At 39.3% G+C, this 17,901-nt stretch overlaps 1 protein-coding gene across 4 annotated transcripts in view; it reads left to right on the top strand.

The window, feature by feature from the left end:
• The window catches only part of gas7b (growth arrest-specific 7b), a 491,997-nt gene that overhangs the window by 200,484 nt on the left and 273,612 nt on the right, over positions 1-17,901 (top strand). For all 4 annotated transcript variants that reach the window (XM_073025845.1, XM_073025847.1, XM_073025848.1 and 1 more), the window contains one exon: positions 8,978-9,098. In XM_073025845.1, coding sequence (XP_072881946.1) covers positions 8,978-9,098 — 121 coding nt within the window. The remainder of the gene's footprint in view (positions 1-8,977; positions 9,099-17,901) is intronic.

Genomic DNA, 17,901 nt, shown 5'->3' with positions numbered 1-17,901 from the left:
TCTGTGGAGGGAAAGAAGTTGGGGATTGATGGGACCCCTCATCTGCCTAACCTACTGAGTTTCTCCAGTTTTTACGTGTTGCTGCAGATTCCAGCATCTACAGACTCGTGTGTCTCCTTACTGAGATGCTTGATAAGCAAACGGTAAAAGGTTACTGGAGTTGGTAGGAATGTTTGTTTGCAATCAGATTCACCATGATCTCATTAAATCATGGAATTGGCTTGGAGCTGAGTGGCCTGCTCTTCCTCCAGATGTGTATCTGTATAATAAAGAAAAAAAGTTGTCTTGTGATCATACTTTTTTCAGTTCAATAACTTCCTGATGAAATCCATGCTCACCATTGCAGAAAAGCCACGTGTTATTTGGAGTAAGACCATCAGGCCATCCCACCCCAGCAAACCCTGACAACCCCAGTTTCAACACTATCCTAATCACAGAACAGCTAACAATGATCAGTTAACCTTCCCGGCTCCTCTTTGGACTGTGGGAGGAAACTGGAGCACTCAGAGAAAACCCATTCATTCCGTGGGGAGGAGACACAGGGACTTCTTGCAGAAGATGCTGGAATTGAACTTCCAACTCCAACGGCCCGAGCTGTAATAGTGTTGCACTCACTGCTGCAGTACCGTGGCGCTGTTGAAGAATTCTGTGGCTTGTGATTTGTAACAGAGGGCAGAAGCAAATATGGGTGCAAACTTTTATTTTTGTGACACAACTGCACAGACAGAAAGGGAAGTCAATTCCTTAACTTTGGATATGCTGAATTTAAGTATAAATTGGTTTGCTCTGCATTTCTGACATTCAAAGTTCAAAGTACATTTATCATCAAGGTTTGTATACATTATACAACTTTGAGATTTGTCTCCTCACAGGCAGCAACAAAACAAAGAAACCCAAAATAACCCGTAAGTAAAGAGCGTCGAACACCTTGCTCAACTACTGGTTGGTTTGGTGGTTCTTTGGTTCCTCCTGTCATCATTACTTCAATTTAAAAACACGGATGTCACAGAAAGCAGGGCTGATGTTACCTTGATGTGTAGCCCCGTTATTTTTCTATTTAATTAAATGTGAAATAAAATTGGACTGAATGTAAATGGGCGTTTTTGCTTGTTGCGTGTTTTGACTAATGTCCTTCATGTGAATTTTCTTCACCCTGTCATGAACCCTTCATATACTTTCAAAGAATTTATTTGTATTTGAAGGAATAGGTATTGTTACAATCAATGTTAGAGAAGTACTCTTCTCTCAGTTCTCTGCATATGTGCTTGAATACAAAATGTGAGAACTCTGGCACCTATTTCAAAGCAGGAGTGTGAGTATCAGTGTAACACTTCACCACATTTCTGCTGTGGCAATGCAGGCAATTTGAATGTGTAGTTATACAGAACCTTTTTTTAAAAAAATGCCGAAGGGTCTCGGCCCAAAGTATCGACTGTACTCTTTTCCATAGATGCTGCCTGGCCTGAGTTCCTCCAGCATTTTGTGTGTGTTGCTTGGATTTCCAGCATCTGCAGATTTTTCTCTTGGTAGCTTTTAGAGATGCTCATCCCTCAGCTATAAGAGAAGGAAATACTTGCATTTGACCTCCCCAAATATATTATCACATTCTTGTTTGGATTAAATTCAGCTGCCATTTTGCTGTCCAAGTTTGCCACTGATCTTTATCTGTGCCTTTGTTTAAGGAAAGATGTAGGGGTTATCCAGGTTATTGGCCTGCAAGGCTCAAGTCACTTGGGGGTGGTTGGGGGGGGGGGGGGGAAGCTATTGGAAAAGACATCAAGAGATGTGATTTATGTGCATTTGGAAAGGCGTGATGACCTGATTAGGAACAGTTAACAATGATCTTTCATTGATCCTGTTACAGTTACTATTCTATAGATTTGCTGTGTATGCCCACAAGATGAATCGCAGGGCTGTATATGGTGACATATGTACTTCATCAAAATTGACTTTGAACTTTGAGATGTTTGCACTAGTGGGAGTATCTTAAATGAGGGGACACAGTTTTAAATGGCTGCCAGCCAATCCACTAACTGAGATGTGGAGGAGATTTGCACAAAGGTGTCTCCAATGTTACAATGCATCTACCTGGGATTGGAGTGAGCCTCCTTAATGTCATTTGGACGAAAACCTGCTTCAGATCTTTGCAAAGTTGGTTGTGAATTGTGACCTAGATCATGTAATCTGGAGTAATTATGTTAAAGTCAACTGTTCATTATTTAAAAGACTTGAGCATGTTCATCTTACTTAAAGACTTAAAAAGAAAATTTTAGCCATTAATAATTTAAATACCTTGATTTTTACTAATTTTTTAAAAAGCTGTATCAGTTGAGGCCAATTTACAGTGACTATAGAAACTATTCACCCCTCTGACCTCTCCTTGGAAGTTAGGTTATATTGTTTCAAAACATTGTATCACAATGAATTTAATTTCGCCTTTTTTTTGACACTGATAAAGACTTTTTCTGTCAAAGTGAAAACAGATCTCTACACAGAGATCAAAATTAATTACAAGTGTAAAACATAAAATAATTGATTGCATAAGTATTCACCTCCTTCAAGTCAGTATTTAGTAGATGCACCTTTGGCAGCAATTACAGCCTTGAGTCTGTGTGGATAGGTCTCTATCAGCTTTGCACATCTGGACACTGCAATTTTTTCCCCCATTCTACTTTACAAAAACTGCTCAAGCTCTGTCAGATTGCATGACGATCGTGAGTTAAGAGCCCTTTTCAAGCCAGGCACAAATTCTCAATTGGATTGAGTCTGAACTCTGACTTGGCCACTCCAGGACATTAATTTTGTTGTTTTTAAGGCATTCCTGTGTAACTTTGGCTTTATTCTTGGTGTCACTGTCTTGCTGGAAAACAAATCTCCCAGGTCGCAGTTCTCTTGCAGACTGCATCAGGTTTTCCTTAAGGATTTCCCTGTATTTTGCTGCATTCATTTTACCCTCTACCTTCACAAGCCTTCCAGGGCCTGCTGCAGTGAAGCATCCCCACAGCTGGATGCAGCCACCACCATGTTTCACAGTAGGGATGATGTATGGTGTTTTCCCTTGTGCCAAACATGTGTTTAGTCTGATGGCCAAGAAGTTCAATTTTGGTTTCATCAGACTATAGAACCTCCTTCCAGCTGACTTCAGAGTCTCCCACATGCCTTCTGGCAAACTCAAGTTGAGATTTCATGTGAGTTTTTTTTTCCAACAATTGCTTTCCCTTTGCCACTCCACAAAGCTGTGACTGGTGCAGCACCCAGGCAGCAGTTGTATGCACAGTCTCTCCCATCTCAGCCACTGAAGCTTGTAACTCCTCCAAAGCTGTCGTAGGTCTCTTGCTGGCCTCGTTCACTAGTCCCTTTCTTGCACAGTCACTCAGTTTTTGAGGACTACCTGCTCTAGGTAGGTTTACAGCTGTGCCGTATTCTTTCCATTTGATGAATGGCTTAACTGTACTCCAAGGTTATTCAGTGATTTTTGAAATGTACTTGTATCCATCTCCTGTCTTGTGCTTTTCAATAACCCTTTCATGGATTGGCCTGGATTGTTCTTTGACTTCATGGTGTAGTTTTTGCCAGGATACTTACCAGCAGTTGGATCTTCCAGATACAGGTATATTTTTACTCCAGTCAATTGAAACACCTTGAGTGCACACAGTGATCTCCATTTAATTATGTGACTTCTAAAACCAATTTGCTGCACTAGTGATGATTTGGTGTTTCCTATTAAAGGGTGAATACTTATGCGATCAATTATATTGTGTTTTATATTTGTAATTAACTGAGATCAATTTGTAGAGATCTGTTTTCACTTTCATACGAGAGTCTTCTGTTGATCAGCGTAAAAAAAAACAAATCCACTGTGAATATATGTTATAAAACATGAAAACTTCGGGAGTGGGGGGGGTGGAGTGAATACTTTTTATAGGCGCTGTAGAAATCCTTTTCTTGCAGTAAGATTTACTGCTGGTAAATATTAGCCTGACAATATAATGAGTTCTGTTCATGTGTGTGTATTTTGAATTGCAAAGAAATTCAATTTTCTTTTCAGTGTTTTATTCCCTATTTGATTTTTACTGATCTTATTTATTGACAGATTCTGCATTCGTCTTAATTACAATACAGTGCCCCACCTTAGGGACACAGGATGCTGAAACTAGACCTTGACTCAATGTTGGGAATTACTTACCCATGCCTCGCACCTTCACCATTCCCTTGTTCCCACTGTTTGACCCACAGAGTTTTTCCAGGGGATTTTGTTGCTTCAGTACACCACCTTAAATTACTTCTGTTTTGTTTATTTATCAAATTACTTTCTTCTTTCATCCTTTTTTTTCCAATTTATTGCCTTTCTGCCTACCTTTTAAATGTAACTTTTTCACTTGGCTAGGTTTTTGAAACCTTGGCAGCATCCCAAATTGTAGATCTTGGCTGTTTCTTGTCAATGTTAGCCCAAGTTGTACTCCACCCCTCTCCTATCCCCAGAATGAAATAGTTTCTAATTCTTCCAGCTGATTACTGGCACACTCTTAGATTGTATTTCAAGACATCCTAGCTGTCTGTGACATCGCCCCTTCCACAGTTGTCAGTCCTGCAGAATTGTCCTGTTAACTTCAGAGGGGATAATCTCCTTAGCACAGCTTTGGGCAACTGAAGTAAACCCAGTTAAAGAAAAGTAAGCATGCTTTTGTTTCAATTGTAGATGTGAGAATATTGGAGGGAAACAGTATTAAGTGGGATGTTGAAATCTGCCTGAAAATGTCCAACTACTCTTAGCATTTTTCTGACGGGTTTATGTCCTTTAAAGGTATCTAGTTAATGTTGTCTGAGATGGTTTCATTCTTGGCATTCCTGATGGGACTTCTGTCAATGTGGTATTCTGTAACTTGTGTATTAGATATTCAGAACACGAGTGCTTGCTTATGTCTTTCTCTGTCTGATCTAGGGAATAAACAAGATATTGCAGACAAATATGTAAATAAGTAGTTAAATAAAAATGGGTGGGGGGAAAAGTATGAAAAACTGAACAGCTGCGACGTTGGGCAACAGTGTAGGCTGGTCCTGGGGACTGCAAAACTGAAAAGTGTGAAACAGATGGATCCAAACCACAGTGTGTTAGACCATGGCTGTAAAGCAATTGTGAATAACACTTTATAGATCTTTATAATTTTGCACAGAATTAAAACTTGAGGTATGTTTGTGCTGATGTCATTGGAATAAATTGCTGGAAGACTAAATTGATCACCTCTAGCCATGTTTTTGTTGAAAGACTTTACTGGAATGAAAAATGTAAATGCTTGTTATGATATATAGATGCTCTTAACTCATCTGAATGCTGAGCAATTTGTTCCATGATCAGTTGCTCCCTTACTAAGACAGTGATGGGCTGAAGACAATTAATGGACTTCTGTCAAATAATTTCACCAAATTAAAGAAAATACTGAGTGAGTAAATGTCTCTGAAATCGAGTGCAAATGTGTCTGATGCTGCTAAATAATTACCGTAGCTAGTATTAACTTCCATCCTATCAGATGGAAATCTTAAGCAGTTCCTAAATGGTCAATATGAGATAAGTAGAGTGTATTTTGTAATCAGGAAGTATAAGTACTAAATTTGTCAGAAAAGCATGAGGTAGGATTGCTTATCTGATATTCTCTTGCTGTCTAAATTAGATAAAGAGTTATGATGGGAATAAAAACAGAGGGATTTTCAGCATTATCAAAAAATACTTCAAATCTATGAAGGGTTTTGGCTGGAAATATTGACTGTACTCTTTTCCTAGATGCTGCTTGGCCTGGCCTGCTGAGTTACTCCAGTATTTTGTGTGTCTATGTGTTGCTCAGATTTCCAGCATCTGCAGATTTTCTCCTCTTTGACATCAGTTAATAACCTGAGCACTTTCGAATGGACTGTAAAGTACTGGTGATGTCTGTTCTTCATGTAGCAGAACAGACATGAAATTATGATGATATATTCAAAATTATTGCTTCAGTAAAGAGTCAAATGTAGCACAAAATAATTAAATTTAGGACTTGCAAACTAATGAAGGATGAAGTACATCCATATTCATGTAAAAATAGAAATTTTCCCAAATAAAAATTAGTTAGCAGTAATTTCCAGTTTGATTTTGTACATTAATTCAAAGTAGGGTGATACTTAGCTTGTCACTTAAGCGAGTGCTCTGTGTTAGTTCATATAGAACATGCATGCAGTTAATAACAAATGCACACGTTATTTGAAATTATCAAAATAACAAACCACCTATCAATTTGGATCTTGGTATTTACATATTAAAATTTTCTGCTTACAAGTAAATAGATGAAATGCTGAATGTTAGTTCTTAAGTTATTAATAATTAATTGCTTTTCCTTTGTGTGATGCAATTTTCAAATCAACTAAATTCTGGGCACAATCCTTAATACCTTCAGTAATGTTAAAGTCTAAGGATTTACAGGCTACAATGCCTAGACAATTCAAGTGCTCATTTGGACAATTCTTAAATGCTGCAAATTGTTACATAAATGTAGCAAGAGGAATAAAACCAAATTTTTGAGGCATAATGCTTGTGGTACACGATATACCTGCCTCAAAGGCTAACTAATTTGCTGGACTTCAGGGAATTTTTTTGTGGAGCTAAGTTTAAAAATATGGAACTTGTAATACAGAAAAGATCATATATGCTATTATTTTAAGATGAACTTTGGCTAGTTTTAACAACTTGTTTTGAATATTGGAATCAATTTGATAGTGTAGGACAGAGTTAATGTGCAGAGTTATTGAATAGATCATGAGAAAGCAATTTGTATTAGCATTTCAGCCAACCAAAGTGGAGTCTTGCGTTTCCTTAATATCTTAGCTTATAAATATATATATGTTGGTTGAACTGATCCCTCTTTGGAAAGAATTTACATGAACAGACAAACACGTGGAACTGGCAACTTGCGTTACTGTTGAATCTTCCTTGTTTAATATTTTGCAAAATCAAACTTTTAAAACTGTCGAAATGTTTGGCAGGAAGACTTCGACCATTGAGTATGCACAGGAAATTGCCAAAGTGGAGTAAAGATATCCAGCTCTTCCTGTAAATTTTGTGAATTAAAATCTTTCCTTGTCTATAGTTGATACAAAGTCAGCAAGCCTGAACCTTCTAAGATAATGTGAAGAACTGACCTTGGTCTCTGCTTCCTGTTTAGTTGTGTTGTGTGAGCATACTTGTGGCTCACATGTTTTCTTTCACTGGTGCTTGCCTCACAAAACATCATGTTTTTGCTGGAGCAATTGGAACACATGCCCTTGAAGATCTTTAATGCTGAAATTCATTTCCGTTTCCAAAGGGAGACCAACTTGTATTTGAGTTTGTGCAAATAATTAATATTCTCCTTTTTAAATTAAACTCCATCCAGAATTTGCTACAGGACTCTTTCCCCTTCCTCCCCTTTTTTTTTGGAAAGGTATTCTGCAAGAAATCTTATTCCTTTATCTTAGATTCTCAGAGACCTCATAACAAACCTGTTTTAATGTTTCTTACTTGGTTAGAATCATATTAATATTATAGGATTTACTTAATGTGCATAGTTATTGAATAGATAACAGTATAGCAATTTATAAGGAATGAACCCAAAACTGTGTTTGCATTTCAGTGAATCAAAGTGGAGTTTTCCCATTTCTTTACTATCGCAGTAGCTTAATAATATCCAATATGCAGTATGTGAGGTCACCTTTACTGGAGTAAAATGTAACTACTTAGTCTGTCAAGTTTACACTTTGGTGTGTTTTGTAGAGTTGATGTACTTGAGAGAAGTTTTAAATCATGGGAGGCTTCATCTTGTGCCCAGCCTCCTAAAGTCAATTGATACTCTGCTGGGCTTCCTGTCAATGTAATGCATTATTTGTATGCTCGCATACCTTCTTTGGCAGAAGGATGTAATGTTACACATATGCAGCATGTCTGATATTAAACAGCATTCCTTGGTTTGACTTTAAAAATGAATGTAACATTCAATGATGCAACTTTTTAAAACTTTAAAATAACTTTAAAGAAAAGTTAGTATTTTATGTTGCTTTAGCAGTATTTTTGATTACCTTTAATTTGTACTTGTCCAACCTTATCCTCCTAATTAGTTTAAAAATGTCCTAGTTATCAAACCTTCTGCCATTTGCAACATTTACTCTATTAAAACTCCTCAATTTGAACACTTAGTTTTGTTCTTCATAGTGTGTATCTGTTTGTTGTTGCACCCTCCCCCACCCCACCACGAGAGGAGTGGCAATCAATCATTAATGACATTAAGAAAATTTATATAAAATGCAATCTGTGCCATTATACTAATTAGAAATGCTTAGGTCCCCATGTGTCCCAAAGCACTTTAAGCCACATATACTTTTAAGGAGTATTGTCATTGCTTTTCATGTTCATTTGTAGAAACCGTGACCTTACAACTGATCAATTTCTAACAGTGAATGCAGTACTCTTAAGGCAGGGGTTTCAACCTTTTTTATGCCCTGGAACCTTGCTATGAACTGAGTGGTCTGTGGAGCCCAGGTTGGGAACTCCTGCTCTAAGGCAATTTAGCAATAAATAGTCACTAGACAGCATAATCCATGCTACCAATGAAAATGAAACATAGGGCAAAAAAAAATGTTGGCCAATGTCAAATCCTTCTTATAACCTCACTTACCTTGACAAAAATAGTGATAAATTGCTTGAAATTGGTGAGCATCTGACTACATCAAAACAGCCCATTCTTCAGGGTGATTTAATAATTAAGACAATCACAAATTCAATCTTTTTTAAACTGACTGGAATTTGATTGAATTGCCACTTATTATTTGCAGGGAAGAGGTTGAATGTGGTTGTAAATGGAATGCGATCTATTATTGGGTTTAGCAAAATCAATTACATTTGCTATGTGGGAATCAATGCTTTGCGTGCAAGTCATAAGACTGAAATAACTGAATGTTTGTGTGTTTTTTCTGACAGAAACCTACTCCAGTAAGCTCTCAGACAATTGAGGAAATGGCTCACTCGCCCTTGCCACATGGTTGGCAGTGCTACATGTCACCACAGGGTCGGAAGTACTATGTCAATACCTACACAAGTGGTAAGGCCCATGAACATGTACATTAATGGTTTAAGAGTTTCTAGGAGTTTCAGTGGATCTTGAAACAGTTTTCAGTCCAATATTGATAGTTAATTGTCTCTGCACTGCATTTATCCATTCTCCTCCATGGAGATTTTAATGTTTTATTTTTACATATTTCCATTATATGTTAAGTAAACACCTGAAATGAAAAATCATGATATTTTGAATCCAGTTCTGCCAGAAGTCATCTTGCTTTTTGCAAGTGCAACTTGTAGATCTCATCTTTGCACTGATGTCCTTTAAGTAACTGATTTTAAACTAGTATCTGGAGTGTTTTAAAATGATTGAAATAATTGAAAGGTCTACCATTAGCGATCATAAAATATAAATCTTTTTTTCCCTAAGAACTAGTGCTGTATGAACACAGTTAACAAGTGTCCAATACCCAGCTAGTGACGATTTGTGGCAATTGACCAGTTGGATAATTTCTAATTTAATTTGTTTTTGTGTTAATTTAATCTAATCCAGCTGGTATCTGACCTCAACTTGCAGCTGAATGAGGCCTCCAATTGCAGATATCAAAACAGAATCCAAATACTTCCTTCATTTGATTATGATTGTGTACTTGGAGCTTATGTTCAATGACACACCAATATTTCTTGGAATTTCACACCTATGGTCATAATCTACAGCATTTGTTTAACTAGTATCTCTGTCCCTTTGTCCTTGGGTGGTACAAAATTCTATTGGTCCATACACTCGTGCCAATCAAGAGAACGCTTGTGGCAGTTTTTAATATGTTATAAAAACTTTTCATTGTTATCTGAAAAGTTTGGTTCTGTCTCAAATAGGTTTTAATTTAAATCCTGCTGTAGGGCCTTTGGGTCTGTAATTGCAAATGATGTTCTTCTGGGAAATATGACCCCAAGTTCACCAACTTAATGTTTTCTTCGGGCACTTTGTAAACCACAATCATGGGTGGATTTGTAGTTTATAACTGAGCTTCTGGCTGGGTTTCAGCAATGAGTTATCTACATTTACTTCAATCTAAAGGAAGTGTTTAGTCTGTAAATCATAAAAAGGTTTCACAGTCTGATACTTTGAAAGTTCCAATGTTGAGTCTGCCTGGCAAGGTATTGCATTATATTGTAAATCCATGTCAACTGCCCTCTTCTATCATTAGCACATAACTTTTAGAAACTTGAACACAAGAACATTTGGCGATCGGGTTGGATTGGACTTACTCCTGGTTTGTTGAAATTTGGCTTCTTCACGTTAAAGACCAACTCAGTCTTCAGCAAAATAAAATCATAAAGTTGGCCAAAATCCAAATTGAGAGGATGGTGGGGTGGGGTTACATTCAGAAGTGAGTCCTAAATCTGAAGGATACCAGCACTTTTTAGTGGGCTCTCACACCCCCCCCCCCCCAAAGCAGACAAGCATGCAGTTCATTGGCTCGCTCTCCGGGCCAGTGGTTCATTGGGTCTCCAGGCCAGTGGAGATCATCCTCCTCTTTGGCAAATGGGCAATAGAGATACTTACTAGTTTGCCTGTCATATTTCTTACAAACAATGTTTCATTCTGCTGCAATGCACACACGCAATGCTGGAAGAACCCAGCAAGTCAGGCAGCATCTATGGAGAGGAATGAACAGTCGACATTTTGGGCCAAGACCCTTCTCCATTCTGCTGTCTCTCAATGTGAAGTCATCAAAGGGTTCTGGAATCATTACCTTAATCATCAGAGTATTCTTCCTATGAGCCTCAGTAACCTATAGATTGAGTGAGAGGAAACTTTTTTAATGAAATGTTTGATTAAAAGGAGCCACCACGTGGTTGTGGTGATTGGCTGCATTCAGCGGTGTTGTCACATTTCATTGCCTGAATCACCACCTACTTCTCCATTGAAATCATAGCTGGTGAACTATTTTTTTTCAGAAATTCAGGGCCTGGGTGACCTCTCTAAGTAATGGTGAGCTACACACTGAGAGACATGGTGGAGATGTGTGATGAGCAAATTGAGAGCTAAAATGGTGTTGACCAATGAGAAGTCCAGGGATTAGTCTACCTGAAGGATTTTCCATAGAATATCAGATATTTGGAATGACCGTGGAGAATCTGAGTCAGTAAGCTCTGGCATGTACTCCATAATGTCAGTGCATGCAGAGCAGCCAGTGTACCTGGGCAGGTGGTCAGGGACTGTGCTGACGAACTGGTGGAAGTTCAGATGTGTATGTACAAACTCTCACTGTCCCAGACTATGGTTCTGGCCTGTTTCAAAGCAGCAACCATCATTCTAAACAGAAGACATCAGTAGCAAAATGTTCTAATGACAACCGACCAGTGGCACTCACTCTCATAGTTGCCCACTGCTTGGAAAAGTTGCTCATGTCCCAAATCAAGGACATAATCCTTGCTACCTTAGATCAGTCACAAACAAGAGAAAATCTGCAGATGCTGGAAATCTGAGCAACACACACAAAATGCTGGAGGAACTCATCAGGCCAGGCAGCACCTAGGAAAAAAAGTACAGGCGACGTTTCGGGCCGAAACCTTTTGGCAGGATGAAGAGTTTCAGCGTGAAATGTCAACGGTACTCTTTTCCTGGATTCTACCCGGCCTGCTGAGTTTTGTGGTATTTTTGTGTGTGTTACCTTAGACTACCACCAGTTTGCCTACAAGGCGAATAGATCAACTGAAGATGCCATTTCTATCACTCTTCTTTCGCTCTTGGAGTACCTGGAGCACAGAGACACCCAAGTCAGGATGCTTTTCATTGATTACAACTCGGCCTTTAACAGCATACTACCGAACAAGCTCACTGTCAAGACCCAGAATCTAGGACTCAGCGTATCAACCTGAAATTAGATTTTGGACTTTCTCTCTAATTGTCTAGTTTCACCATCTGGGTACAAGTGCACATCAACGCACCCCACCTCCCCCCACAACTCAGAACACCAGTGCCTGCAAGGGTGTGTACTGAGCCCGCTTCTCTATTCTCTCTTTATCTATGACTACATTCACTTGATCTAAACAATAATGAATCTGCATATAGAGAGGAGGCGCTAAAGCTGTCCAATTAGTGTAGGAACCAAACCTATCAGTTATCATCAAGAAGACAAAAGGAATGGTAATTGACTACTGGAAGGCAAGGTGTCCCGAACAAGCCCCACTATTCATAAACGGCGAGCTATGGAAAGGGTTTCCCATTTCAAGTTTTTGGGGATGATCATCACCGAGGAGCTCTCTTGGTCTGTCAACACAAGCTCGATAGTAGGGAAGGCACAACAGTGACTATACTACTTGAGGTGCTTAAGGAGATTAATCTGCCCCAAAAATTGCTGGCCAACTTTTATCGATGTGCGATAGAGAGCATAGTAACGTATGGAATGACAGTGCAGTATTCTAGCTGCAGCAGATCACAGAGTGCCCAACAGGTGATTAAGATGGCTCAGCACATCACTGGGACTCAACTTTGGGACCTGGAGACAATCTGCAACTCTCGATACTAACAGTGTGCTCGTCACATCATTAAAGACCCATCTTCTCCCAGACACAGTCTGTCCAGTTTCTTGCCATCTGGCAAGAGATGCAGAAACACCTTGGCCAAGACAGTAAGACTGAACAACAACTTCTTCCCGAGGGCTATTGTTCAGCTGAATAATGCTACACCCTGGCTTGCGAATGACCTTGTGTTGTGGACTATCAAAATTATTTATTTACTGTATGTAAATAGGGAATTAAATTTTTAATTAAGCCATACTGCATACATTGTAAATATCAGTTTTGCACGGACTGGAGTAGCATTGCAATCCCCTTGTCTTGAGTAATGACAATAAAGTTCTATTCTATTGTAAATATGTTATTCATTCGAGAGGTTCCAGTAAGATCTTTGAAGACAGTCTAGGTAGTGACGTTTTTTGTGCTGGGCATGTTTTATGCCTCACCTGCCTTTCTAGAGAGGCCAGCCATGACTTTAGAACTCTTCAGTAACAACTGGTGCGGCTACTGAGTGGGTATCTCAGTAAGTAAATATTGGAAGAAACCATTAGCTCTAATGCTCTCTGTAGTCTGTGGAACCTTTTTGACAGGTCTCATTTCTCATATTTCTCCCACCATCTTGAGGGGCATCATTTGGCTCATCAGTTCTATGGTCAAAATATCAGTGTCACGTCTTCAATTATTTTGCAGTACATATTCTCTTTCACATGCCCACAACTCCCCACTAATTTTCTGACCACCTACTTCATTTAGGCCAATCTACAGCAGCGAATTAAACTATCAGCATATTTTTGGGGTGTGGGAAGAAATCACAGTTGCCGAGGGAATTCCATACAGTAATGAGGAGAACGTGTATACTTCATAAACACAACACCCAGAGGTCGGGAGTGAACGTGGGTTGCCCAAGCCTGCAATAATTTCTGCAGTTACTCAGTGAAATCTCCCAATGTCAGTAGAGTGTCTGTTTAAATAGTAAGAAAAGGTACAAACTAGCACAATGTGTTTCTATGGGAATTGGAGTTTCCGAATCCAACTTTTGTTTGTGTGGCAACTGAAAGTTAGTGAAATAATGTGGTGTACAGCTGGTAAATGAAGGAAGTTTGGAGCTGCCTAGATCGACCCAGAAACAGTCTGTTTTGGGTAAAGCCAAAATGTATTCACTTTGCACGTAAAATAAAATGCAAATTGCGCAATCCTGTTTGTGCTTGTATGTGTTGTGTTTTATACCACAAATCATTGCCCTGTTTCTCATTCTGAGGTAACAGCACGGGTGCAGCCTCTTTGTCTCACTGTGCCTGTGCCACTCTAATCCTGTCCATATCCCTCTAAACCACGCTTTGTCCACTCACCGGCACAGAAGCTGGTGATTCTGGAATTTATTGCCACAGAAGGCAGTGGAGGTCAAGTCACTGAGTGTACTTACAGCTGCATCACTGCCTGGTATGAGGGGAAGAGGCCACTGCGTAGGCTCGAAAAAAGCTGTGGAAAGTTGTGAACTCAGTCAGCTCCAGCATGGGCACTAGCCTCCAAAGCATCCAGGACATCTTCAAGGAGCGATGCCTCAAAAAGGCAGCATTCATCGTTAGAGCCCCATCACCGAGGACATGCCCCCTTCTCATTGCTCCCTTCAGAAGCCTAAAGGCACACACTGTGAATTACAGTTTTAAAAATATATAAATATATTTTCTGTAATTCATTTTCATTATTATGTACTATTGCCACATAATGACCAATTTCATGTCATTTGCCAGTGATATTAAATCTGGTTCTGAGAAGTGAATAGGAGTTAAAGGTTTTGGGAAGAAGGCAGGAGAATGGAATTGGAAAACAACATGAGCTATGAATGAATGGTGGAGAGACTTGATGGGTTGAATGGCCTGATTCTATGCTTATGGTCTTGTGTAGGAAGCAGGTCAAAATCTTTGCCTGAACAGTGCAGTGGAGCGTAGAATTGCCTTGTCTCAAATGAGTGGGTCATTACTCTGATGATTGGACTCCTGGGCCTTTGCAAGCAAAGACGTTGTGCTACCTTCAAAAGACTGTGGAAGGACTATAGTCTTCAGCTCGTATGCAAATAGAAAATAAGCAAACTTATGTGGCAAAGAAAATGGGGAACTCTTACCCTAATGTGAATAGTTTCCCCAAAAATGAGATAGAGCAGGAAACCATAGAGCATCACAGTTGTGACCTTGGAACTTGCTCTGACTGGAAAACAAATTTAGGTTAATGCTTCATCTGTTCCCTATCATTATAAATTGGTTGACAAATCTCAATGATCAACTTAACTTTGATGTCAACACCAATGATAAATTTCCTAAATTATAGCAGTTTTCTTGTTTTGTTGGAGTTCCATCTGATGTATAACTCTGGCTGAGCTCAATGTTCCTTATTATTTCATTTGCTCTGGGTGTTGGCTTGCATCCAGCCTCTGATGACAATGCTTTAAAAAAGCCTTTATTGTTTTGAATTGCTCTCTTTGTTAGGTACAGTCAGCTGTTAGTGGTACTGCTGGTACTTAGCTAAGATATGCCACCACCGTCTCTAAGCTAAGCACACATTCATTTCTGGCTGTTTGCCTTAAAAGATGCTGATGATTTTATTTTGTTTGGTCTTTTGTTTGGTTCCAAACACTCATCGGTGTGTGCTGCATTGATTGTAATTCTCAGAGAAAGCTATCCCTTCTCCATTTCTTTCGGGGTAATTTTATTCCTTTGCAACAGTCAGCTGTGCAACAAGAGCAAACAGAGAAATTCTACTGGATTTCTTTGGAATCACATGAGAGTCTTGCAAAAATTATTACCTACTACACTATCTTCCCAAAATTGAAGGAAGGCGGAGGGAAAATAAGGGGAGATGTAATCACACCTCATCACTAAACACTTTAGTAATCACTTTTACTATATTCAAGGTTGTGAAAGCATTTTGGACTGGAGGGGTATTAAGGATTATGTAGCTCAAGCAGCAAAATTGAGCCAATGCACATGTTCAGATTACCCCTTTGAATGGTTTTTTTGGGGGGAGGGGGAGTTTACATCTATTCCTGCTTCTATTTTCCATGTGTTACCTTATGACTTTGGTGATGAACTCTAAAATATGGCTTGTGAATTGGTACAGAATCCATAAAGAGGATTATGGAATGGATTATGTGTGCTAGTGAAATAGTATTGCAGTGCTTTTCTCAATGCAACCATTTCTGTGTTAAGATGGAGGTCAAAAGACACAGAGCCATTCAGCAAAAGGAGCAGTAAAAGGCTGAAGGATAAAGGGAAATAAAACTCCAAAAATGTAATTTCCTGTTTGTGTTTGACGATCCATTGCCATTGGAAGGGCAGAGCTAACAAATTGAACAAGACTTTATATTTCTCTACAGACAGCAGGAGTGAAGCTCAGATAGGAAAGAATAAAGTCCCATGCACAATTCCAAATTTGGGGAATGGAGAAGTGTCTGAGGACTCTGGAGATACTTTAAGTATTCCTTCATCTTGTTGCTAATTGCACAATGAAGAAAATATACTTCATAGTACTGTAAGCCAGTTAATGGGGTTCATTTTAATCTCTAAAATAGGCATTTGAATGTGGAAATGGTCAAATGTTACTCCTGGTTAGTTACTCATTATTTATAATTTGTTTTCTGCATGGCTTGAAGCAGGCAGAGACATTTCTAATAAAGCAGATGGACAATTTAATTAAATATTGCTATGATGTTGAGGGCATTCATGTTATGAATGACATAATATTGTCATTATTGTCAATATTGAGGAAATGAGGCCATGTAGGCAGAATATCAATTCAATTGGCACAGCAATGCAAAGATTCCTATTTGCACATCATTTCTGAGTTGGTTTCTTTTACTTTTAGTAAGATGTAATGTCTTAAACATTATTTCTGCAGCCAATGATCTCTTATTTGAGTTTTCTGAGCAGGTGTGAAGGGATATATGGTCAGGCTTGATGGGTAATGATTTCTGCACTCGGGTCTGCATTTGCAGACTAGAGATGAAAATGCATTATGCTGTCAGGCAGGTTTCAGTTCATTCCCAAAGAACAGGTGATGCACCGGCACTGAATATTTGCGTGCCTTCCACTTAGTGACTTAACTGAAAAAGTAGTAGTATGGTAGGGACACTCAAACCTCTGGAATGGCATGTGGGAAATCCATGATATTTTCTGTACCTGGGACATCCACCTGCAGAAGAGGAAACTTCAGCTGAGGGCGGCTGAGCAGGTGGGTCCAGAGTTGAAGCTGCAATGTCCTGTTTGCCAGGATGGGTTTTCCTTTTTTTTTGGTAAAAGTTTACCACAAAGGACAAGGTGGTGTACAAGTTCAAAGATCTTTTAAGGTGACAGTGTTGGGTAGATAACGTAGTTAAGGAGGCTTGGGGGAATTCCAGTCTTCATAGTCAAGACATTGAAGACACAAACAGGAAAGTTATCCCCCATGTTTATAAAACATTGGTCAGACCTCAGCTGGAATACCTTGAGCAGCTCTGGTCACCACAATATAGGAATGATGTGATAGTGCTGGAGACAGTGCTGAGGATATTGCCTGAGCTGGAGCGTTCCATTTTTATGGGGAGACTGGAGAACTTGGGTCTGCTTTCCCTAGATTAGAGAAAGTTGGGAGGTCATGATTGAGCTATGTAAAATTGAGAGGTCTCCAGGAAACTATTTCCCCATATAAGGGGGTCGATAAAACTAGAGGGTATAGATTTGGATAAAAGGAGGAGATTTAGAGGGGATGTGAGGGGGACCATTTCACAGGGTGGTGGATCCCTGAAATACACTGCTTAAAAGAATGGTAGGAGCAGTCAGTAACAGCATTTAGGAAGTATCGAAATGAGCTTATGAATTGTTTTGGCTGAGAAGGCTGGGGCTGAGTGCCAGAGCTAGGATTAACACAAATGGGTTAGGTGCCGACTAGTCAAGGTTGATGTGTTGGGCCAAATGGCCTGTTTTCAAAATGCATGATACTAAAGGTGCAGGTGAGAGGGAATGTATATTACTGTCAGGGAGACATAATAAGAAGGAAATAGTTTTCTAGCCCAATATTTGGCTCTGGGGAAGAGGAATCTCTTTGGAAGAGTAGCCAGAGCCAACAGCAGAGCACCTTGGTGGTTCAGTTAGGTAATTCGTGTTTGAGGAGCAGAAAATTTCCCTTGCAAAGGTGATTTTAGAAACATTGAAACATAGAAAACCTACAGCACAATACAGGCCCTTTGGCCAACAAAGTTGTGTTGAACATGTCCCTACCTTAGAAATTACTAGACTTCCCCATAGCTCTCTATTTTTCTAAGCTCCATGTACCTCTCTAAAAGCCTCTTA

Source organism: Hemitrygon akajei, chromosome 22 (assembly GCF_048418815.1).
Source record: "Hemitrygon akajei chromosome 22, sHemAka1.3, whole genome shotgun sequence".
Classification (NCBI taxonomy): Eukaryota; Metazoa; Chordata; class Chondrichthyes; order Myliobatiformes; family Dasyatidae; genus Hemitrygon; species Hemitrygon akajei.
Note: the sequence above shows the minus strand (reverse complement) of the source record. Positions and strands in the feature narration are given on the sequence as shown.